Source organism: Cyanistes caeruleus, chromosome 6 (genome assembly GCF_971803275.1).
Source record: "Cyanistes caeruleus chromosome 6, bCyaCae1.hap1.1, whole genome shotgun sequence".
Lineage (NCBI taxonomy): Eukaryota > Metazoa > Chordata > Aves > Passeriformes > Paridae > Cyanistes > Cyanistes caeruleus.
The window spans coordinates 43,225,189-43,251,527 of NC_141706.1; the positions used below are offsets into that span (position 1 = coordinate 43,225,189).

Below are 26,339 nucleotides of genomic sequence, written 5' to 3' on the forward strand. Positions count from 1 at the left end.
GTAAAAGGGAAATCAGTTCTGAGTCCTGGAGAGAAAGAAAACATAAAATGGAGTTAGCACAGATTGCTTTCTGGAAGATTTTTTTATTTTCATGAATTCTATTAAGCAAAGTATAAGGGATATAAAAATCTAATATTACCACCAAATTAACAGTAATTGCCTCTGATTCTGGTTTTTAGGCAATATAATTCTGAAGCCTCCTTCTTTAAAAAACAGTGGATATAACGGTGTGAGAAAACTCTGGGAACAAGATTTATTCTGACACATAATAAAATATTCAAAATGGACAGATAGTAGTTCCAAACCAAATCTGGTATTCTTTCAAGAACCAAGTGTTAGTCAGAGAGAAAGAAAATGTTTGATACACTTTCATAAGTAGCAGTAATTATCTACATGTGTGAATTCCTGGTGCGGCGTGGGACCCATTGTGGTGTTAATAATAAAATTCAGTGAATAGGATGAGAGCAGTGGGATCTCAGCAAAGAGGGAACCAGAAAATATCTCTTAATACACATTGGGAGAGCAGAATTGTCTTCCAGGTAGGAATGCCTACCAAAAAAGAGAGGTCTTCAGTCCACGGTGTTTTCTTAAGTTACCCACCAATGTTGTTTACCGCTGTTTATTGCTAATGACCAGAGATCTGCTTTTCATAGGAGCACATAGAAGCACACAATGCTAAGATTTGATTTAGGACAGAGAGGTGCTGCTGCTTGCATCTCTGCCTCAATTCACTGTTTTAGAGCTTCTGCCAGTAGATGCTTTGGCCCACCTCTTTTTCATCATTTAAAGATTGTTTTAGATGTGCAAAAGCAGACACTATTAACCTTCTTATCTCTACCACTTCCAGCAGCTCACAACTTTTGTCAAAAGCATGCCAAAAAAATAGGCTCATACATAGATTTCCACGTTTTTCAAACTTTAACCCTTATGTGCAACTCTTACCTGTGCAAAGCATTATGTTTTTGTTTGCTTTTTCCTGTTGCTTATAAAGTCATTTATATTAATGAATGTACTTGTGCAACACTCATCTGAGTCTGGAAAGTGCTAACATATCAAAATATCAAGCAACTTGCCAAAGATAACAATGGCTGTTTGTGTCAAAGCCAGCTGTGATTACATGCTGTACCTCATCCTTAGATTTTCTTCCTAGTGCATGAATATTGTCAAATCAGCTCTGTGTTCCAGAGCATCACACTTCATTTTCTCAGGCTGGTACTTCCTTTGTTTTGATGATTGCCCTGAATATATAAAATGAGATGCCAAAGAAGTACTCAGACCAGACAGTGTGAAGTTTAGCAGAACTTTCACCAAAACAAACAACCAAAGTTGAAAAAAAATAAATAAAAACAAAACAAACGAAAATATTAACTTCTGCTCTCAGCTGGCCTACAACTGACTGTAGAAGAGCTACTCCAAAATTACTTTCCTTAGAAAGAAAACTAAGTAATGTACCAGCAGCAAAACACATTTTCCTGCCCCTTGGATTTAGCCCAGGGGAACTGCCATTCCTGCCACCTTTCTGTGGGAGAAGAGCAGGGCTGGCAGCATCCACCTCCTCCTCTGGCAGATGGCTTGGCTCCTTGCAAGCTTTGCTATTCTTATATCAAAAAACCCCAGACTTATATAGACCTTTTTGTTTTCCAATTTGATTAATTATTTTTCATATCCACCATAGATGTTTCCACCCTAAAGACTCTACTAACTACTTTGAAGCAATACATGCTGTAAGTAAACGTAAAATTGGTAGGAAATCATTATTAACTGTAGCTCTTTATGTTTGATCAAAGTAGAAACATATAGAAAATCAAAATACCCCATTTGCTGATGCAGATAGCACCAGTTTGCATCTGCTCTTCACTTTCTGCATGACTAGGTGTTTGCATAAGGTTCAAGCTTTTGGTTCAAAAGCCAAACTTACTCATATCTTTCAGTGCCATGTGAAGCAATATTCTTCTGTACTTACTCATGACAAAATGGCAGGAAAAAAAGGCACAGAGCATTTCAGATATGTCCCCCCACAGTGTGCCATATGTGAGGCCAATAGTAGAAGAGGGGCCATCACACGAGGCTTTCATTCCCTGACTTTACCTGGGACAATGACTCCTGGATAATGATCTGGACACTGATGTGCTGGTTTTACCATCTGGAGCAGAAAATTGATCATGAGTGTTTCAGAGCATGTTTCCCAGGGTAGGTTGCTGTAGTGGAAATGTCCTTTCTCTCCACTCTTCAGAGTGTATATTCACCATTATATAACAAAGAAAGCCACTATGCCTCTGTTCCTAGATGTTTAAGCTGCTTCTGTTTAAGTGTTTGAGCGTGCCTCTTGATTTGTCTGAAGAACGTGTGGTTGAGCCCAACTGCTTTACCCTATGGAGAAAGCAGAATATAGATGTTTAGTGGAAAGAGTTTCAGTTTCTCCTTTTTACAGCATCATTAGGAAGCTGTCGTTCTAATAATAGTAATTCCCATTTGACATCATGGAGGTAAAAAGAAATCACTGCTGACATCAAAAATGAGGTGATATTTCAGCAGTATTATTTCACTGAAGATAAAATGGAAGTCTTTATTACTCCCAGAGCTTTTAAAGAAAGCTGAGCTAAGCTTATACTGACCCTAAAGCTTATATACCTTAATGCATCTCTAACCAGAATGAAATAAGAAATTTTAATTTTTACTGCTGCATTTTTTGTCTGTTCCTCCTTAGAACCAAGAATTTTGTGCCTGCTTTAAGGAGAATTATCAGTATTTGAGAATAAGCCTGGAGAGCACAATTATCTTAATTTTCTCCATTACTTAAAATTCATAAAAATACTGCAAACAAATGAAAACACTAAATAATTACAAGAAGTGCTAATTTCTTAAAAACTTCATATTGGAGTCTCTACTGAAAATTCATATAAATTGCATAAAGAGGTCTGAGCTCTGAAGAGATTGCCCTAAGGAGGGTTACAAGTTTTATTTCACTTTTTTATTGATAAGTATTTTATTCTCTCTGAACTTCCTGTGCTCAATGCTGTCTGAATTGCTTGCTATTAAAAGGACACAGACAAGGTGTGTTTCATCAGTGGTAAACAATGTTTTTCACTTTTATTTCTGATAGCACATTAGACCCTCCCATTCCCCTGTCTCTTGCAGACTTAGTTATAATTCTTGTCTTTGTATGTTTTTCCATCCTAAATCAAATGATATGGCACATCAGTGGCTCTGTCCAAATATACATGGAACAAAGTGTATCCTATTAATATTTGACAATATTTCTAAAGTTTGACATGCATTCTTTTTCTTCTGACTTGTTTGTTAGCTTGCTTGTTTTAGGGGACATTTAGAGAGAAATATACACTGCATAAAATTAAAGCAATAGGATGCAAGACTGGTGCCTTCAAAACTGACAGTATTACTCCCATCAAAAGAAAGTTCAAGAAATATGTCTTCTTCCTATGGTTTCATTTTAGAGAGTTGGTCACATACTTGTAAATAGTGCAAGTCTCCTGTGTACAGCAAGAAAAACCTGTTTTAAATGTTTCAGTCTTTTCACAATCAAACTCAAGGAGTTTTTGTAATTAAATATGTGGTGGGATCATCGCATTATTTTGTTCCAGGCAAATATGTTGATAACATAACAGTCACAGCTCATCTGCTGTTGAGTTGCTGCTTCTCAGTTCTTCTGAGAAATAAGTTCTGAATTCTTAGAGGCATGAAAATATTTGATAGTTATAAGCCTTTTAAAAATAAAAATTATTAGATACCAGTTACAGTGGAATATTTAAATCTGAAATGAACTCTGTACTACCAACAATGAGACTAAACAATTCTCATTATGTGCACAAATAATTTGGACATTTTCCACAAGAATTTGTCGTGCATGAGCAGAATGCTCAATTTTATTTCATGGGACCCCTTTAACTTTTGACATATTTTGGAAGGTCTGAGGTATTAGATAAATATTTTTCTTCTTGGAAATTGTTACCTTATTAGATTTTTCATTAATTTCTCTTTGCTCAAGTGCTCAGAAATGTATCATTTCTTCCAAAAAATCAGCGGCTTTCAGTTCTCATGATCCTTTGCACTGTTGCAAAGACTATGTTGGTGAAGTCAGTCCAGCACCAGATGTAGCTCTGTGCTTAGGAGGTACCTCAGTGCAGAGCCCTGATTCATTCAGCTCATGGAGCATCTCTGGCTCCAGATTTCATCTCCCACAGTCATATGTCCAGGGCTAGGAAGGAGGCTCTGGACACAGATTTTCCTGAAGAAGCAAGGAGCTGATTCTTAATACCCAAACATGCATTATGGGTTGTTTTCATTCACTTTATAGTCATATGCATTCATAAATTTTTATATGGTTGGAAGATGCAGACTTTGATGGTACAAAGCTCACAGAAAAGCTTTAGATCACTGGAGCAACCACAGACAAAGTTAATGTTGACAATTTATCAGCCCTTCTCCATCAAGGAAAATTGTTTTTTAGTGCCTGCCTATTAGCAATCACATGCATATTATGAAATTGAGTTTTGGGGAGGACAGCCTGCCATCTGTCTTTTCTGTCTTTTTTTCACAATGCATCATTCCGAAGTTAAAACTTTCTGCGCTTTAAAATGATGTAAAATATGAGATGTCTATTATAGAGACACTTGGAAAGAAAAATGTACTAAGTAGAAATGTAAATCTTTATAGACTTTAGAAACAGGCAACTGCTGATGCTATACTTTATGTTTTAGCTAAAAATGCCCTCCACATTTTCCACATGGCATAGTGCTGATAATTAATTAATACATATCTCAAGGAGAGTGAAAATGTTTCCTTCATAAACTCTTTCTGGTTCAGGGCGGTTTTTTGTGTGAGTGAAATGGAACCTCAAATGCCTGTTGTGGAGAAAGAAAAAAAAAATTGTGTACAGTTTCCCTTTTGTGTTCTGATATGCTAAGATTTTATCAATAATATTGTTTTCCTGTAAAAATATCTGCCTCAGAGAAAATCTGCTCTGTAGCTGTCAGGATTACACCTCTTAGAATATACCTGTGGTGATTCTGTTAAATTGATAAAAACAGAACACTCTGCTGTGTAGAAGGATTGCTGAAAATATTCCAAAGCCCTTTCATGTGTAGCAGCACTTGTATGGCAGTACGTTTATTGTGCTATAAATTCCATCACTGATTTTGGCCATTTCAAATTGATTCTGCAGTAACTGTAAGTAATGAACCTTACAGACAGAGCCAAGGAAGAAAAAAAAAAACCCAAGCCAATAAATTTGTGCCTGTAGGAATACAAATTGTAGAGTTCATTTAGCCTCAGTTTTTATCAAATCATGCAGTGAATACCCCACAAAGCCAGAAAATGTATCCAGCAAAATATACAGTGCTGTAGCTCTGGCTTGCTTTAAATTTAGCCGTTAAACCAGACAGTCAATTATCCAAAGTACATGTTTGTATGAGGTGTCCTGGGGATTTCACCTGAGATTTAAGGAAGGTGCTCCGCATAAGTAGATGAAAGTGCAGAAATTATAATAGAAGTGACTTAAACAGGATAATAAGCCAAATCCTGAGCTGTTTTACATGGTCTAAGCACTGCCAGGCACCACTGAATTTCATAGGGGTGTAGATGGATGTGCAGTGAGCTACTAATGACTCACCAGGTCAAAGTATACAAAAATCTTCAAAATTTAAATGTTTCTAGCTTATTTCCCTTTCTTTACTGAATAGTTCTACCAAGTTAAGAAGATATTAATGATTCCATAGATTTTAACAGAAAATTAATGTGCTTGGTAAAAATTGCCATAGGAAAGTTTTAAAATCAATCTAGAAGGTGCTGTTCTAAGGTTTTCACACTAGTTTTCTATAGGAAACCCACTGACCTTGATTTGTTAAATATTGTAGACATTTTTCACAATCTTTTGGATAATTTCAAGTCCTATTTTACAAACAGACCTAGTCCCACTGAACCAGTGGGCTGCACATGAGGTTAAAGAATGTGCATGTATGTTCTACCCTCAGCTGTTACATGAAAAGCTAAATTCAGATTTTAGTTCAAATGCAGAAAATATTAGTTTTCTTCTATAGAGCTTTCTTACCAACATTACAGGAGAGAGAAGAAAACATTTTATTTTCTGTGCAAAAATAAATAAATGTCTGGGTTGGGTTCCTACAAGCCCTGAAGCACTTCCATGCATCACAGCTTGCACGCTCATGTATCTTACAGTCTGCATTGTGTGCTGAATTCATTCTGTGTGTCTTCTTGTGCCTAACTGCATATTTTTTCTGAACCTTTGTGTTGTCTGTGAGAGATACTAAATTCTCATTTTGAGATCAAAATGCTTGAGTCCATTCTACCCTTATATAGGCCACAAAGATATTTGTTGTCTAAGACATATTCCTTGCCTCTCTCTATAAAAAAGTCTACTTTGTCAATTTGTCCACTTTACAGCAGCAGCCTATGTGACACACAGGGCAAAAAAAAAGACACAGAAACTGGGGCTTTCAGTTAAACACCAAGTGGGGTGAAAGCCATAATAAAATAATGAGAGTAGGGAATGCTATTTTTCCTTTCACTCTGCTGTTTTGTGTTGCAATGAGGAACACAGTGACTGAGTCTGAAGTCTTTTGAATAGCCCCTGGTAACTAAGAGCAAAGAAACCTCGCTCATTATCTCTACTCCCCTCCTGAATAAACATTTCAGCCATCATAAATGAGTGTGACATGAAGGGCAAATGAATGGCTCTCATTCCAGATGAGAAACTCTTGACAGCTGAGCAACCTGTAGGTTGTTGTAAAGGTGCAGAACCTGTGACCACTGGATGATGGGGTAGGCATACCATTTATTTCTGTGGGACCTAAGATTCATACTCTTAAATGAAAGATTCCCAGCCTTGAAGAGAGAAGTCCTAGGTGCTCAAACTTGGTTAGGACTGCAGTGTGTGAAAGACAGAGCGGTCCTATTTTTTTCTGGTTATTTTATTGAATTGCATAGAAAAACTTAGCCCATTATGAGGAAAGGTTCAGTGTGGATTGACAGATGGCCTGCAACACCCCTGCTGTATTTCATTTATAAATATGATTGATGTGGAGGTAATTTCTTGGTAACCTGTTTTTCAAAAAAAAGTATTCTAAGTGGTGGGTTAGTAAAAGAAAATTAATCTCTGCACGTTAAACTTGCCAACTTTTGAATTAATTGCATGAGAATGACAATCAATTAATAAATGTTAAGCAAACAACAGAAAATCAGTGAATTAAAAATTACTAAATTGATTCCAATGCAGATAATGCAAGAGTCTGCCATAATTCTTTGGTGTAGATTCAAGAACACGAATCTTGTCTCATCAGTTTTTCCTCCCCATTTATCCATGTTTAGCATTTAAAATAATGGTGGTTTATTATGATTTTTACAAATAAATTGCTATCTATAATCTAGCTTGCAGCATTAAGTGGATTATAGAAACAAATCATAGATAGTAGTCCATTTGTAGCTGTCAAGGAGAAGGTCAGAGCTTTGCAAAGACCATCCATCTCCAAGTGGATGAAAGTTTTTTCTGCAAAGAGAAATCTCACCCCTCGTATGGGTGGACTTTGTCTGCTAATGACAGTACAGGTGGCTGCTCCTCTGAAAGGTCTGTCATGGTGTGCCTCAGCCCTCTCTCACAGTCCAAGTCTCAGTAAAGCCACTTTTGGGCTTGGGGTTTGCAGTTTCAATGCTGCTTTCTTTATCAGGACAATGTGAGGTGTATTTAAAACTCTTCAAATTAACACTGAGAACAATCAGAGAACTACTGACATTAGATCTTGGCAGACATACCAGAAGAATTTTGCCTCCTCTCTTATGATCATTCCTTTTCATCATCTGGATGTGGAGGCATTACTATTAACCTGCAGAAGCTTTTCTGAACTTTTCAGTTGTAATTTTTATAAAATCAGCTCATATTCCTTACTGTCTATTTCCCCCTTTATACTGAAAATTTTTCATTTAGATTCATATAAGTGTCATTGATGTGAGTAAAGCGAAAGCATATTAATAATTATGGAAATTAATCTTTTTTGCCTATCTCCACTTTTGCTTTTGTCACAGTTGTGGCATTATGCAGAAAAACTCACACATTCTGTTGTCCAAGATCTTTGGGTAGACCTTGTGTGCTTGTATACGCCAGCAAAACATTGGGCCAGGCTAGGGGAAAGCACACAAGCATTAAACAAAACGAGTCCTTTTCACTGTAGGAGCATACACCAAACACCATTAGCATAAGCAGAGGAACCTTGGTATTAGTGACATTCAAATAATATCCTCAGCCATTGTGTGTCCCTGCCTTACTATGTGCAAAACTCAGATCTTTCTACCCATTTAGCCACAAAATTAGGAAAAGTTAATATAATTTTTTTTTCTTTTACTAACTTCAGAATGAGTTCTGGGGCTGCAACCAAGTTGAGAGCTTGACCAGAACATAAACATTCCTGTCTTAATCAAGGTTGACTTGGGGAATCCATTTCTGTCTTTACAGACAACAGCATTTTCTGTATCTTTTTCTCTGTATGTGGGAAAATACATTAATATCAGATATTTTGTTTTATCTAGTCCTTTCTCACTTATCAAGTCCTTGCAGAGAATCACCTAAGGTAATTGTTAGACTGCTAAGAACTACATCAAACAAAACAGTAGGGAAAAAAGCCTAAAAGAACCTCTTTATTTCTCCCTGCAAAGTAAGAAATAAAGAAACTACATCTGAAGTATACTTATTATTAGTTGTCTTCAGTGCAACAATATTTGGTCGCCCTGACATACAGAGCTGAAAACAACTTTTTTAAACAACCTTTTCATCCTTTCTGTTGCAGAATGATGCAGCCATTTTCCACCATTTCCCAATATTCTGATAAACTGCATTGGAACTGATGCAATGAAAGTCCTTCCTTAGGTTTAAATTTCACTGCTGGCAAAAGCACCAGAATTCTGGAACAGTGAATTTCAAGAGAGTTTGCTCATGGGCAGGGACAACTATTCCTTTTTGGTACCCTGCACACTTCAATAGCTAAATGCTTTCAACTTTTTTTAAATAGTATTAAGGAAAAAATATCCTCAAGGCATTATTTTTAAAGGGAACTTCAAACATTCCATGAAGGAAAAAGAATGCAACATATTTGAACACCAAGGGATTTGAAGTGGCAAATCTGTTAAAGTGAACTGATCTTTTGAATTTCAGGGTTAAATGAGTATTGACCACAAATTAGGGATTCAGACTGCTGAAAATTCTGAGATATGTCAGATTCCTGCCTTGACCAGCAGTACCCAGATTCTCTAACAAATAATTTATAAATAAGTTAATTATGTTAACTACATTTTAAATAATCTATGTTTCATTTATTCATCTGAGTTCAACAAAATCCATTATAACATTTGCAGGAAGTGCAAGAGAATCCCAGGTTCTTAATCTTTTTTTACTACATAGACTTAATTCTGCAATAACTCAATATTAAAAATTTTAGAGTTTATATTTTAAAGCATCTGTGAAGCAAACAGATATGCAAGGGTAAATCTGCTCATCTCGAATCCTTCTGCAAATGGTCTGCTCTGGAGGTCATATCAAAGAGATTCTTTTTCCAGCTTAAACCTGTCTCTTCTAAATAGATCTCAACCTGATCTCATTTAATGCATTGATGTCTGGTTTCTAAGTCATTATATTTGCTGTATTACATATCAAAAGGACTCTTGAGAAATTCCCCCGAATTGATAATTCTAATTTCTTATGTATAGCTACTCTATATTCACTCTGAGGACAGCTGTATTGTATGCTAAACCACGAATTGTAAAAATTGATCCCTTTGTACGCAGGTTTGTATTAAATTGAGATACTCTATTTTTTTTCTGTTTGTTGCCACACATGGGTTCCTGGTGTCAGTTTGTATTTGGCTGTTTGAGTATATTAAAGTTTTTCTAGTGCTTATGATGTTCTTGCCAAGAGCGCTCTTGCAGCAATCTGCACTAGAACAGTCTTTGTGCCAATTACTTCAAAAAGTATTCAGTTATAAACCCAATTTTTATGGCTACTTTTTCAGGTTGCTGTGTGTTGATTTCATTTAGTTTCTTTTTCTTCCTTTTTTTTTTTAATATTGATCTTCAAATGCTTTTAAGTTTTGCATTATAAAAAGACAATACAGTGTTGATAGAGTTGTTAATAAGACATCTATTAAAGGTTCAAAGGTATTTAAATAAAACATAATAATTTAAATTACTAATACTGAATATATTTAATGGATGCTTTTTAAAAGTGGAAAGTTTGGAGTTCATGTTGCAGGGGCTGATTATGAAAATGGAAATCTTTGCAGTTACATAAAGCAAAATAACTGAAAAATTATAATGTGCAATGACTCAACACAGTATTTCTTGAGTTTATATTATAAAGCTGTTTTTCAGGAGTGTCATCTCTACAACATCTTTTGTTTAGAGATAAGCAGCTTTCTAATCCACTGCAATTAATGAAAAATCACAACACAGGATAGGATGTCCTATCATTAACATATTTTACAATACAAATGTGCTTTTGAAAGGACAGACTTGATCATGCAACTTTTCACTACTTCAGTGTATACTGGTGCAAGACTGGACCTCAGAATTCTGACATGAGAGCCATCATGGCAATAAAGATAGATATGTGCCCATGCACAGGACACTGTGCTATGCTATGCTGAAGAGTAACTGCTCATCTAGTATCCCAAATTAAAAAAAAAAAAAAAAAAGTAAATGTGTCATATAACAAAATAAAAAAGGCATAAATTTAGGATTAAATAAAATAATAAATAATAAATAATAAAGATATATGATACAACATGTAATAAATTATAAATATATATAATAAAAATAAAGGATCTATAAATACTTGAGAAACCTCTGATCTGCTGTTCATTTCTCAGTCTGTAAGATTTGATAACTCTTGAAAAATGCTCTATGCACTCTTGAAAATGCTTTTCTTTGTTGTTTTTTTAGTGGCAGCTTTAGGAATTGTTTATCATACCACAGTCTCCATTATTCTCACAGAGTATTCTTAAGGTAGCCCTAGCCTAGCCAATGCACCTTGGGCAATCTCACGTTCTTGTTTTACCTTCACTCTTTTCTGAAGAGCTAGAAAGCTGTCCCCATTCCCTTCCCTTTAGTTTGTTGTCTACACAGAGGTAAGTGGGAGATAAACCTTCTGCATCCTGAGGTTGAGGAACAAGCAGTTTGTTGCATGTGTACTCAAAACAGTGACTTTAGCACAGAAGAGATCTGTTCCCTGTAGTGTACTTGAGTGAAAGTGAACTGTGGCTATTGTGCTTGCTGCTGATCTCAACATTCCCCATATGCAATCAATAATATTCTACTCAGGTCATTTTAGGGATTGAGCAAGTGCTTTGAACTGAGCCTACCACACTGGGCTGTTTCTCACATGATGCTTGTCTTTATGCACCAATGAATTTGAGGTCTCATAAGGATAGTTTTTTTTAAACCCTTAGGATTAGCCTAAATTCTGCCTGTGACTATTTTAAGCAGTAGAATAGCTTTTGAATCTTATTATTTGAGAGAATGATAACAGAGGAAAGATGGGAAAAGCCTAAAGTGTCTCCAAAAAACTAGTATTGACTTTTTAACAATAAAATACGTCCCGAGACCAAATATGCTGTTTAAATGTAAATACCATTTCCATTTTCAGACTGTCTTTTGCAGGTGTATTTGAGGGGATTTGAAATGTACTTGTAGATGGAAAAGAGGCTATTGACCTTGAAACTATGTATGTGTTAGGAATAATGTTCCCCCTCCTTGAAATCAGACTCATATTCTTTGAATGGCTGCTCAAGACCACAACTCTGAACAGTGGTTTCACACAGCATTCATTGCCTGACTCAATCAAGACTGACTGAAAAGTTGTTTTTAAGGAATCATAGACTATTGCCTTGTCTTATCTTCATCCACCATGGTTCTGAATGTATCGGTGACAGCTGCACTAAATACTACTTTTCTTTGTTCTGGGTCAGACTTGATACAGTAAGACAAGGTTGGTGTGCAGATGCAATATTCTTTATTAGATGGACTACTGCAGTCAAAAAAAGACCCCAGATATACAGGGTTTTCAGCATACAAGGCTAAAACTGAAGTAACAGATTTCTGAATGAAATAAGTGTTGAGAACAATTACCGTAAGTAGACACATTATTTGGTTATGCTGTCCAAGAGAAAAGATAGATGATGCTTATGAAGTTGGAGATGGCTGATGCTAACAAGGGGAAATGATAAAATGGTTATTTCATAGATTGAAAGAGATAACAAATCTAACATTGATTCACCAGGAACATACATCTACAAACTTTACGTGATGGATGAAACCCATCATATAAAGTGCACATGGCTAGCCCAGTGTGTCCTCTGTGTGTTAAACTAAGCGTACGTGATAGAGAATGGGTTGGCCTATGCACAGCAGCTGGATGCATTTGGGAATCTCAGACTTGCTGTGCATGTGGGATGATCCAACATATCACAGTTGTAGTGGCTCATTCCTTTTCAACACCAAAATGTCATGCTCCATGGGATCTCCTGTTAGTAACACTGTAGTGTTTATAGAGATGCAGCAAGTCTGAGAAAGGGGTATGAAAGTATTACAGGAATTGCAAAAACAAGTGTTTCTCTCAGATCCCAGCTAGTGTTGAATGACAAGTATAAGCCAATGATGTCTTCTCCCAAAGCTTTCATGAAGACTGGGAGAGCAGGCTTTGATCTCAATGAGGATGGGGCTGTGGAACCACAGAAACAAACAAACAATTTCTGACCATGAGAAAACATAAATGAGTAGAAATGTTGTAGTGACATGGGCAGGAAAGAAGAGAAGTGTGGTAAATAAAGAAATCTGTACTGAAGTTTAGGTTGATAGACAGATTTAGGTAGATAGGTAGATTTATTTTTATGTCAGAAAAGGAAAAACTTTCAGATCTCATTGTGTAAATTCCCAATGTGACGCTGGACTCTGTTTTCTCTTATCAGTCCAGATGAAAGTCTTCTTCCAAATGTTCACTCTTACTTTAGAAATCACCTGAAACCATGTAGGAACTCATTACCTTGCAGAGTGTTAAAACATTTGTCTCACTGGCATCACAGGTTTTGAGATGTGTTTATGTGTATCAGTGAGTGAAGGAGCACACAACTCTTTAAAAGAAAAATGAGAGAATATAGGTATAGTCTGTAAGATATCTCTTTGGCCAGTTTCATCAGTTTAAATTGTGTTGTGAAGATTTAGGTGTTAATTTTGGAAGTATAAAATAAGATCTTTGGGACACCAAAACAAATACATATGTGTGTGTGTGTGTGTGTGTGTGTGTGTGTGTGTGTGTGTGTGTGTGTATGTATCCTTCAGAAATAGTTGTTTCTGTAAAGGGGGATAAATGTGTGTATAAGTAGTTTATAAAATAACCAAACAAATGCCTAGATGCGCACACTAAATACATTTGGATGTTTTTGTATGTAACTTTTCTAAAAAAAATATTCTAAGCAATCATTCTAAGACTTCAAATGTAATGTCTCATTAAATTAGCTGGAGGGACAACTTCTGCCAGTGCTATGGTTTCACACACACAATAAATTGGCATAGTCATTTACACAGACAACAAAAGAAGTAGTTTAGAAATTTGTTTCAAATTGAAGTTTAAGTTTTGAAGCACACAGAGACATCTGAAAGGTGAAATTCACAGATTTTTCATGCTTGCAGGTTTTTATAGCCTCTGGTAATGGATGTCCTTACTCTGACATCACATGTATGTGAAAAAAATGGATGTAATATTTAAAGATATCTTTTGACAAAGAAAGTATTTCCATCTTTAGAGATGAGATTTAGCTGTAAAGGATGATGAGCAGGTTCCAGATGTGGTTTTCGATCGCTGGTCTTTCCTTAAGTATTGACAGAGGGAAGGTTTTATCAAGGTCTTTGTGATGTGCTTGTTTATAATGAGTAGACATTAGTAGAGCACATCTAAGTGCATATCGCTAACAGATGATTAAAGAGAGCATATGGCAGGAAAAAGAAGTATATATTTGTCCAACCAGTGTGGCTTGTTAACACTCCCACACTCATAAACTCATGTGTTTACATGTACTTACAATATTTTGCAAATCCGTTTTCTAATCAGCTAAAAATAAAAGCCAAATAATTTTCTTTTCCAATTTAGATTTTTTTGTTTTAAACAAAGCAATTAAGCAGTACAGAAGATTTTTATAGTGTTTGTTTTGCTTCAGCATTACATCTTTACAGTATATATGTTATTTTTCATTTCATATCCAGTGTTAAAAGTTTTGTTTTTGCAAAACGTTCTTTTCTTCAGCCACCTGCCTATCCAAGGTTATACTACAAGCAATAATACAGATCAGGATGGCCAAAGCAAAAATCAGGTCACATGGTTTATTTCAGCCATAAGCTTTCCCTGTGCTTCTATAGGATGAATCATAGGATCATAGTTACACCTACTAATAAATAGCTTGTAAGAAAAGAAGTCTCTGGACAGTTAACCCAGTCCAGCTCCCACCAAAATAAAAAAGGCATCTTGTTATTAATTTAATTTAGGAACTAGATAATTACTTAATTTAATTTGGGAAGAAATGGTGGGGGAATCTGTACAGCTCCTGACATACAAAGTTTCTGATGATCCTGTGATCAGGAGTAGAGCATTCACCCACCTTTTGGTAATAGACAGAACACAGTATCACTGTCTTCTCTTCTTGTGACATCTAAATGTGCCTGTCTATTCATATGGCATCATTAGAAAGAAGACAGAGTTTAAAGATTGATTAGAACTAACTTTTCAGAAGGAAGCATTTATAAAGAAAATGGCACAGAAGAGCTGCATCTATTTTTGATTTTCATATATTCCTAGCAAATTTTTATTAAATATTTACATCTGGAGCCAAGTATTGTCCTTCATAAAACAGTTTATTGTTGCAATCTAGCTTCATTAAAGTCATAATACTGCTTTAGGATATGATAGACTAGTGCTGTGGGGTTGAATTATAAAGAGATTAATTTTAGCTATGGGAGATAATTGACCCTATAATTCCTATCACCCCTAATCCCAGTTTAAATGAACCAGTGTTAAAAGTGGCAATACTCACAATACAGACAAGGTCATGACAGTTAGAATTGTTTTTTACTACCAATTAGATTTTCCCACTTGGTGCATTTGACTAACGTTGTCATAGAAAGGGATTTCAGGCATGGAAATACAGTTTCTTTGGAGACACACAGGCACTGGAACTGATGGGTAGTTTGCTGTACATTTCCCAGTGTACAGAATCAGAATGCAATTGAGTGCTGACCCCTAAAATTTGACTTCTTATGGGAATTCAGAACATGTTTTGATCCATGGTAGAATTAGAAACAAGCTAAATAATTTGAATCTGGAAGCAAATCCTCTTGAAATTCAACAATCTTAATATAAGGTGGTTCTAGCAGGTTTGGAACTGTCTCTTGGGCAGTGCTACATCTGAAGTGTATTTCAGATGAAGGATCAGAAAAAAAGTGAGGTAGTGCCTGACTAGAGAGTTGTTCAAAAACATATCGTGTTGATATTTAGCTGCAAATGACATGAAGGTTTAGAAAAATACAAAGATATATACATGATATAGCTTAAAAATTCCCTGAAGTGTTCATGCCAACTTCAAACATATTAGCATAAGGATTCATGAAAAAACAACAGAAAAATGATACTTTTGCATAGCACGTTCAGTATAAGATAAATTTTCACATTTTTACCAGTTATCCATCAGCATTTTTCCAAGCATTTACAGATTTGAGTTTTGCAGTAAGCTGAAACTGCATGATAAAAAGAAACAGATAATGATAAAAAGCAGATGTACATGCAAGCCTAGCTCGAAGGAGCAAAATATACTATTACTGCCCCTCCTGTGAAGTTAATCCTATTTCTTTTAGCTATTTCTTCATTAGTTAATGAGGTTTTAAGAAAAAGAAATAATTAAAGTGAGTTTGAAATGCTGTTTTTGCATCTTTGCCTCCAGGAGCTTTTTCAAATATTCATAGAATAGTTTGCCCTTGAAAGGTGCATTAAGTGTGAGTTTAGGCAATAGTTACTTTAAACATGGGTGGTCAGAAACCTGTAACTTAAATGGCCATACACAGCAGCTAATAACTTTTCTCATTCAGATTCACCACACTGGCTAGGCTTGAAATGTGAAGTAGTGGTGAAATAAGATGTTTCAATGATTAGGTTAAAAAAAAAAAGAAACAAATTTCGAGTCTTACATCACAGATCTACTAGCATGACTTAGATTTTAATCTGGATGTGCTTTGTGATTTTCAGTCTTAAAAATAACAAATTTTCTTCTCTCTCACTTTCTATTATCAATCTCAGAAGTTAAGAGTTTGTCTTCTGTTTTTTGTCAGCTGCTTCTCTGACACAGGTATCAACTAATTTCTCTGTCGACCTGGGTAGGGGGTCTGGGATAACAGAGCAAGGGGCCCTCATCTCCTCGAACTGTTCTTTTAATGTTGATGTTGTAAACATATTCTGAGGATGAAGATCTGTGGCAGCCTGCAACTGCCAATTCTTTTGCCTTTCTTACCCATGAGTACAGGAACTGCAGTTCACATTTTCATTTCAGTATGTTGTATTTATTTTCTTTTACTGGATAAAACAACCTCTTTATTTATATGCAGAACTCCTGAAGGAGTGAAACTGGAAGGGGTGAATTATTCTTTTCCAGAGTTTCAGTTCACTCTATTTCAGGAAGCATTCTTAGAAGGTGGATGCAGTTCTTAGGGATGCTATTGGATCTGAGCACCTTCTGGTATTCTCTTGTGCATATGGAAGAAAGCCACCACCCCCAGAGTTCTCAAGATATGCATTAGGCAAAGGCATTGCATGTCTACCAGCTCTTGAAATGCTTTACCATGGATGCAGGAAGACCATCCTGCACCTGAGCTCCTAGATCACCTGTAGGCTGTTGCTTCTCAAATTGCCAGCCACAAAGAAGAAATTCAAGGCAGTGAACAGTATCTCCATGATGTAGCTGACTACCAACTCAATGAAATCCATTATGTTTCAAAACTGCTGTTTTTTCTGGTGTCATATTCAATTTCCAAATATTATAAAATGGTTACATTATTAATTTCCAGCTTCATTATTTCAGTTTTATCCCACTCCCTCTTTTGTTGAATTTCTAATTCATTGTTGTTGTCTTCTTTCTTTCTATGACAACCACCACAGCAAAAATCAAAACTGCAGCAGTTCTTAGGTTTTTATTTGATGAATGTGAAGCATTTGCCTGTTATGTTCTTTTTGCCATGAGGACATATAGGGCATGTTGACAGCCAATATTAATAAGCTTAACAATGATACTGGCAGTTACTTAGTACAATTTTAAGAAGTGTTAAGTGATCTGTAGAGAACAGTAAAGCTATCCTTTAAAAGAAACTGATGTCGCAATTGCATTCAGAATTCACTGGGTATGTTTTACTGTTTTTATTTTCCAGGTGATTCATATAACAGGCCGGTTACGTCTGAGAGTATCACTGTCACACGGACGGACAGTACCCAGCCAAATCATGGGACTTGTTGTCGTTGCTCATGCTTTGCCACCTCCTACAATTAATGAAGTCAGGATTGACTGCCACATGTTTGTCACTCGTGTGAATATGGACCTCAATATCATTTACTGTGAAAATAGGTACAGCCTTTAGATCCTTTACTTCTTTGTTTCAGTTGCATGTATTCTTTGTTCCATGGGCTTGGAAAGAAGTTTTGACATTTTTGACTCTTGCAGTGTCATCTTGATGTTGGAGTAGAGCATTGAATTCACTCTCATCATCACTACCTTCATTTTCATTACATACTTTGAAGATAAAAGTAGATTTAAAACTGTAATTTGCAGGGTGTCTTCTGGAATAGGGGAAGATACACCAGGAAATATTCCTCTAAGCTTTCTCTGCTTTTTTACAATCTTTCACCGTCCCTCTCAGAGGCAAGATTTGGGACTAGACAGACGTTGGTCTGACCTGTATGCCTGTCCTTATGCTCCTCCATCCTCCCCTCCACAAGCTTTTCTGTCTGAAGTTTTAAAGTTTTCCATTTTTGAACTAATTTGCAGATTACAGCTCTCATGCTCAGTGTTTAATGGAACAGAAGCACAGATGGCCTAGATAGTAGGCTAGAGAGGTGGGATCTGTTGCAGTTAGAGGTGGGAAAACTGTAGAATAAAATTGGTTAAGGGTATAGTGGGAAAGACAGCAGTGAAATGGGAACAGGTGATGAGGAGTTGGCTGGGGGGGCTATGTTCTGTGTGATAGTGACGAGTGATCTCAGCAGGTGAAAGAGAGGATTTGAATTCAGCTGCCTGTTCCCCGGGGGCTGGGTGCCCATAGCACCGGGGGCTCTGCCTGGTGACCTCTGAGGGCAGGGCATGGCAGCCAGGGCCTGTCCCAGCACCCCAGAGGCAGCTGGGCACCTGGGGGGCACAGGAGCAGCTGTGGGGACACGGGGACAACTGTGGGACACAGGGGCAGCTGTGGGGCACAGGGGCAGCTGAGGGGCACAGGGGCAGCTGGCAGGGCACAGGGGAAGCTGAGGGGGGAACAGGGGCAGCTCCAGCCCCTGGAGTCTCCCTGAGCTCAGTGGGCTGGGGTCAGGTCAGGCGGGCCGATGTCAGCAGGGCTGTGGGGAGCTGGGCACTGCAGGGGCTGTCATGGGGGTCTGGGCTGTGTGTGGGGTGCGGGAAGCTGATCAAAACCATTAAGACCTCAGAGTCCTGAAAAATAAGAATATAATCCAGGGAATGTGTATTTAGAGCAGAGTGGAAATATCTGAGAAGGAAATTGCAAGTGAAAGATTTGTGTCCATTGGTGGAAGTCTGAGGTATGGTGAAAAGGTTGGAAAGGAAGAAGGAAAGTAATGCAGCCAAAAGAAATTTTGTGAAGGGGACTTATCATCAAAAACTGGAAGAAACAAGACAACTACTGCAAGCTTTTCCTGTGACAGCAACCACGGCATATTATAAATTGAGTGGGAGCTCTCTGATATGAGCAATCATAATTGCTCAATTATGGTGGAATCCCTGTGATCAGGATCGCACATCAATATAAACTTTTATTAAAAAGGATAAACTCAACTGTTTTGTTGAATCAGGATCTTAAACAACTTTAAATAATCTTGGATTTCAATTATGGGGTTGTCTTTGCTGCCACATTGCTGCACTGCTGCAATACTTTTTAAAATAATATTACTTGACTGTTAGACAGAACACTTCATCTACACTTCCAAAGCCTCGTCTAAAAGTGAATATATTATTCTCATTTTTAAGCTTGGAAAAACTGCTTCATGGAAAGTGGCTTGCACAGGGTCACAGAAAGAGTGGACAATGTCATTAAAGTTTGGACTTTTTGCCTGAGACTTTACCCAGTGAGTATCCAGATGCTGTATAATCTGGCAGCTGGCAAAAGAGCTCTGGGGATTAGGAGTAGGATCTAGAACAAAACTTTTCCCTTTTTTGATTTCACTGTGACCTACCTAGGTAGTAATGGAAAGCTGCTACCACTGCAGAGTTTTTCAAAGGCTTCTGTGAAATGAGTTGCTGGTATCTATCCAGTTCCTAATGAACAGATCCCCTTTGAACAAAATCACCTGCACTTACTGCTACCTTTATTGGCAACCTCCATAAAAAAAGCCAGGAATCAAACAGATATGAAAAAATGAACTGCTCCATCAGGTCAAGTATGATATGAACTTTTAGGCCAAATTAGGAAGATTTATGCTTTCTCTGCTGTGAGTTTGGCATTTTTATGAGCCCTAAATTGTATATGTGGGGTTTTTTTTTTAAATTAAACATTTTTCTCAAACCTTCCCTTTATATTCACGTAGCAATAAAACTTTCAGATGCCTGAGAAAGGCATCACTGAAAACTGTAAAATTCATCAGGTGAGGTGCACTGATTGGTAATCACATAGGAAGGGCTGAGAAGTCATGGTAAACTGTGGTAAGACAGCAAGAAAGTGTTGGATTTATAATTCTTTTTCAATTTTTAAGCTGAAGGCAACATTATAAAGCAATTTTTCCTTGTTTGTGATGGATTGTGATGGATTCATGCTAATGCAGAATGCATATGGTGGTACTTCAATGTATGCTACAATAATTCCACTTTAGGCCCCTGTGTCATTGTTTAAAATCTGTTTAAAATAGTTTATAAAAGTAATTTTAAGTAGTAGAAATACTTCTGTAAGTGCTGGGAGGTGAATGTGATCTCACTGAGGAAACAGGATTTCCAGTCAGGGAAAATGAAATAAGACTGACAGAACTTGGATTTCATAGCAGAATATGTCTTTAAACCTGGAGAAATGAGGGGAAAAAACAACTCAGAAGATGGGAAGGAATTAACGGAATAGCTGATTGAAGCTGTCAGATTAATTATCTGGGTGTTTGCCAAGGCTGCTCTCTGAGTCAGGGACGTTGGGATCTCTCTTCTGGGATTATAGAAAAGGAGATAAGTATCCCACCCTGGATATATGGGCTTGACTCCTGGCACTTGCGGGCAGCTACGAAATTCTGTGTGGTGCCACAGTAAAGCAAGCACAACATTGATGAAAACAGAGAAAAATGGATCCATGCTGGGCAAGCTGTAAGCACTATTTATGGAGCAATGGGGAGTTACTGGCAGCTGCAGGGAGCATGGAGCAGAAGCCATGCCACTTAACTGAAATGAATGCTCACAGTGGACCATTGGATCAGCAGGGGTGAGATCAATAGTACTCCTACTTTTCCAAGTGGCTACCTGCTTGAAACAGCAGTGAGCAGGAGTGCCATTACTCAAGTCTTTGGGTGCATCTTGTTACTTTCCTCTGAATGAAGAGATCTCCTTCGTAACCCTGGACTCAGTGCACAAACTAGCCAGACATTAGCTTCCCTCTGAGACAAGATCTGCCTAAAACGTGGTATTTTAATCTGTGTCTATTTTGAAAATGTAGGATTTGTGTCATCTAAGATTCAACATCTAAAACAATCTAGGATTTATTAGTCTGTGGAGTGGGAAAAGCACCTGCAGAGGAAAAATCATCTCAGAGGGTGACAAATAACTAAAAGCAAAATGAAAAGACTTCTAGAATTCATGATCAGTCTGTATGTTTTCAGAATTAACTGTTATTTGAGACCATTTTGATAGAGACAATAGCCAGTTTAATGTGGACTGTGATACCACATCTGCTAATATGTGCCCAAAAGGAAATAAGCACATGGAAGAAGTTTGGCTTGTTGGCCATGACAGTGGTTGTCAGTAGTTCCTTCAGATAAGCAGAAAGAAGTCGTGTGTAGCAAGCCTCAAGCCTAAAACATGTGCACAATTTCAGCAAATTCAGCAAAACACTGTACCACAAGCCTACCTTTAAATTTCAGTCATGTTAACAGTCCTGTAAGTCAGTGGAACCATTGATCTGCTCAAACACAAGCCCATGCATATGTTTTACCTGACCACAGAATAATGGCCTGCCTGGAGATTGCCCCTTTCTACTAGGCTGGCAGGGTGGGATTTCCTCTCCCTGATCTTATCATAGAATGCACCACAATCATTGCAGATTATTTCAAACCCTAAAAAAAATACTCTAGGTCTAGAAAACAGACATAGTTTCAAATGCTTGAGTGATGCATTTCCCAATTTTCTTTTTAATTTCTGTACTGTGTTTAAGAACGTTGACACATTGACTCTCCACGATACGAGTTTACACACGCACGCAGACACACACAGACACAGACACATGCACACAAAGGTCTGCAGAATAGATTTTAAAGTTTCTATGTGCAATAAACAACAAAGTCCCAGTTGAAAGGGTCCAGAGTGAAAGCTGAGCTCCCAAATGAATTAGACTAAAAAAGATAACACCCTGAGGCATCTGTGTGTCTCAGCATTTAAATTATATCCCTTGAAATATGAGTTTGGACTTGGTGCCAAGAAATGGTTGAAGAGCTTTTTCATGAATATACCCAATAGAAGACCAATCTGTTGAAATGAAATGTGTCTCTAATCATTTGGTATAAACATAACATGTTTCTACTTTATTATGTAACCTTGAATCGTCTTAGTCTTTTAATGAGGATTTTGGATTGTTGCTAATGCTTTACAATTTCATGGAATTATATTGTCCTGGTGTTATGCTACATGAAGAATATGCACTAGAATTTAATTTTCCACTTAGTTAAATGGATAAAATAATTTCCAGGTTTCTTTAAAAAGAATTAGTTCTTTTTTTTTTTTTCCTCTAAGGCCTTGTCTCATTTGTACAGATATTCCATTCAAATGGTATAATGCTGAAAAAACTTTTTAGCAGATTTCACTTTCTGAGTCATTTGACAATTCTTTTGTTCTTTTCTTTCTTGAATTATAGGCTGTATGTTCTTTTTCCTTTTTAGGATTAGTGATTACATGGATCTGACCCCTGTAGATATTGTAGGAAAGAGATGTTACCACTTCATTCATGCTGAAGATGTGGAAGGCATTAGACATAGTCACTTAGACTGTAAGTACTTCCATTTTTGTCAAAATAATCTGGTACAACAGCTGATTGCTCCTAAACTGCTATTTATATTCCACAACCGAGATCTTCATCTTGCACCTGCTTTTTTTTTTTTTGTCAGAAGTTTTCATAGAGGATGGCTTAAATGTCATTCTTTGTGTGATTTATTTTCAGGTCTTTTTCTAGACCTATAAGATCATTTAAATATGTGGAAATAAAGCATTATATTTGTATTACTTGAATTTCCAGCAGCTGTTAATTTACACATGCTATGCATTATTTTAATCCTTAAAGTACTGGTCACATGAGAAACTCCCTCCCTGGCACAGAATGGGAACTCCTCTTTGAGGATTTTGCATTTTTCTGAGTCATAACATGGAGGACAAAAACTGCAGCATAACTGGGATTTCACCAGGATTTTCATACAGAACTGAACTACAGCTCTAGTAGTGCTTTAACCAGCCCATCTGTTAATATTTAAATGGCCCCCATCCTTACAGCATCTCAGTCCCTGTTGTATGCACACTGGTAGTATCTGATTGGGATAACAGAAGTACAAAAATGTTGCAAGAGACAAACCTTACCAGAAAACATATGCAATGTGTGTGTATGGGGGAAGGGAGGATCAGCCTGATTCCTTGTAATTAAACTCTTTGTATTCTTCTTATTAAAAGCCATAGGGCCTAATTCTTTTCTTGTTGAGATCTGTTGACTTCAGTGATGGGGCTCCTGATTTACCCTTGTGCGAAAAAAGACTTATGCCCATAATCTCTAATTTATCTGTGCCTGCAGTGAAGCCAGATAATTCTTTGGAAGTTTCAGTGACTGACTGCGTTTATGATTGACTTTGGTGTTTTTCTTAATGCAGAAGACGATCTGCGAACTGCTTCTTAAATTCAGAGACACAAATCTGAATAACTCTGCTCCCCCTGCATCATGTCCTACTAGCATTTCCTAATGAAAGGGCAGCAGCCCAAACGCAACCACATTTAATTAGATTTTACAAAACCATATGACTACACTAGAAGGCAGAAAAAAATGTTCCATCCTAAATTACCTTGCTTGATCTGCAAGGGAAGATAGGAGGATAACTCTGATCAGAAAGCAGGAGAATAGGGACAGCTTCTATGACAACATAAGGCAGCCATCAGCAGTATTAGGCTGTGTAAAGATTTCAGAAGTTTCTAGAATGTAAAGTGTATTTGTCATAAGATCAGGTTAGATATATTTCTGAAGAAAAAAAATAAAATCAACTATCCAAAGGTATAAACAAAGTAATTTTGTATCATTTGAATTTTAAGCATTTAATTCCAGGAGAATATATCAGTTGCTGAGAAATTAAGGAGAAAATTCAGATTCTTGCTCTTGAAACTGGAAGTCAAAAATGACAAGTTGCACTTTCACTGCACTATCTGACCATGGAAATAAAAGATATTTATGACTCAGATTTACCATACCACCTGGCATAGATGAACATCCCATTTGAAAAAGACCTTAATCTTCTGAATGACCACTTCTCTCTGAAATAGGATATGTTTTATGAAACATTCATCTTCAGAAAAATTCAAGATCTATGCAGAGAGTATGAGTGCAGTATGGTCCAGTATATAAGCACTGGACTAAGACTCAGGAGACCCTGAAGACAGGAATGATTTCTAGAAAATCACTTCAACTTACTGTGTTCCTGCTTTCACTGTAAGTCCAGTTTAGCTGGTTGGATTCAAACTTTACAAACACAGGGATTTCTCCCACTATCAACATCCAGCATAGCAGGGTTCACAAAGCTGGCTGCATGGCTATAGCATAATTATTCTTGATAAGCTAGTTGTTTTTTTTTTTTTTCAATAGATGGGGCTGGTTACATCTTTTATGTGTATTTGTTTTCTTGCCTTATAGGAACAAGATGGTCATAGAATCATTTAGGTTGGAAGGTACGCTGGGATATCATCTAGTTCCACCTAATGCTCAAAACAGGATCAATACTAATTCAAAGTAAAATTTTTAGCACTTTGTCTAGTTGATGTTGAAAAACTTCAGATTCTCCAGAGCTTCTCTGAGTGACTTGTTCCAATTACCTTAATAAGTGTCAGTTATCCTCACAGTGGTTGTGGGTGTTTTTTACCTCCTATCTGGTTGGAATTTCCCAGTGTGCTGGTGCAGCTCACGGCCCCATCTTTGCAGTATCCTGCTTGCAGATATGCTGCTAGGTTCTCCTGAAGTCGCCTCGTCTTCAGGCTAAACAAGCTTGGTTCCACAGCCTTTCCTCACAGAACAAGTACACCAGCCCCTGGGTGTCTTGACAGACCTCTTCTGATACTGAAGTTTATCAATATATTTCCCGTGGTAGGAGCCTAAAATTAGATTCCAGATGCAATTTAAAGAGTGATGAGTGAAAGGGCATAATGACTTTCTGTGCTCTGCTGGCTGTACATTTTTAGTACAGCCCTGCTGATTCATGCTTAGTGTAGAGTCCAGCACAGGTCCTTTTTCACAAAGCTTCAACCCAGCCAGTCAGTCCCAAGCCTGTAACATATCTGTCCATCCCAGATACAAGACTTTGCATTTGTTATTCCATGTTCAAACTCATGCTCTCTGTGAAAGATCTTCAAGTTTAAATTAGTCTTGGGAGTAACTGGGGAAGGACATCTGCCAGCTATTAGCTCTGCAGAAGCCAAAGTGGTTCATGTATTTGCCCAGGGAGATGTTAAGCTTCTAGCATTTGACAAAAATTGTATATAAACAGAAAGAAAAAAATTGGCGAACCCCAAAATACTTCACAGTAACTTGTCAATCCTATAAAATCAAATTCAAACCAAACTAGAAAGAGAAAAATCTTCCTGGTTTAGTAAAACTAGAATTAGAGTTAAAATTCATGAACTGGCAAACACTGGCTGTGGAAAATGGAACCCAGCAGAACTCGTTCCCCAAAATAGAGAGCACAGGACATTTGCCAGTAAATCATAGGAAATAACTGCTTGAGAGCACAATGAAAAACAAACAAACAAAAGGCAGATTTATGAAGTATTTTGAAGAGGACCTGGAAGCTAAAGTAATGGATGGAAAGCACTAGTGAGAAAACAAAGCAGGACCTGAGAAAGTAGCAAACTGAAAAGGTTGTGTTTGATGGAAAATGCAATCAAAAATCTTGGTTTATTTTTAAAGAAAATAAAATAATTTTTAATTATTAAAACAAGAAGAAATCCAAATTGCAGCTGTAGATTTTAGCAAGTAAAACTGCTATTCTGCCTATTTCCTGGTAACATATAAGGAAAAGGTAAGACCACTACATCCTTCTTTCTCATCCAAGATATTCAAAGACATCAAAGAGGAAAACAAGCAATGAAGGAAATGTTGCACAAAATTACACAAAAAAAAAAAAAAATCAAGAGGGCTGTTGATGGCTTCAGATCATGGCAGCCAATTAGAAACTTAGAAAAGCAGGCCTTGTTAGCTCTGTCTCAGATAAAAGAAGACAAAAGCAGTCTCAGGAATGTGACCATAACGAATATAATTGTGAAGAAGGTCTGCAAGACTATAGTAGTGACAACAGGCTTTTATAAAGGAAGTACTGCCCTAATGAAAGGTCAGTTTTGGTCAGCAGAAAAGCTTTCATTGGCTTCAATGGACATGGGGGTTATGCCCTAAAAAAACGATTTTTTGTGGACTTAAATTCTGAGTGCAGTGAAGTAAATTGCAAAAGCTCCATTAGGTTCAAAATTTCTATTAAGAGATGTATGTTAGTTACGCCTTTATGCCCGTGTGAATTAATAAAACAACATTCATACTCCAACTGTGCATATGCCTGCATTTATAGCAACTCCATAATACATGGCATGATAACATAA

At 37.1% G+C, this 26,339-nt stretch overlaps 1 protein-coding gene across 8 annotated transcripts in view; it reads left to right on the top strand.

Annotated features, from left to right (window-relative positions):
* NPAS3 (neuronal PAS domain protein 3) overlaps nucleotides 1-26,339 on the top strand; it is a 594,820-nt gene that overhangs the window by 546,382 nt on the left and 22,099 nt on the right. For all 8 annotated transcript variants that reach the window (XM_086894840.1, XM_086894841.1, XM_086894842.1 and 5 more), the window contains 2 exons: nucleotides 17,476-17,669; nucleotides 22,391-22,497. In XM_086894840.1, the coding sequence (XP_086750966.1) occupies nucleotides 17,476-17,669; nucleotides 22,391-22,497 (301 nt within the window). The remainder of the gene's footprint in view (nucleotides 1-17,475; nucleotides 17,670-22,390; nucleotides 22,498-26,339) is intronic.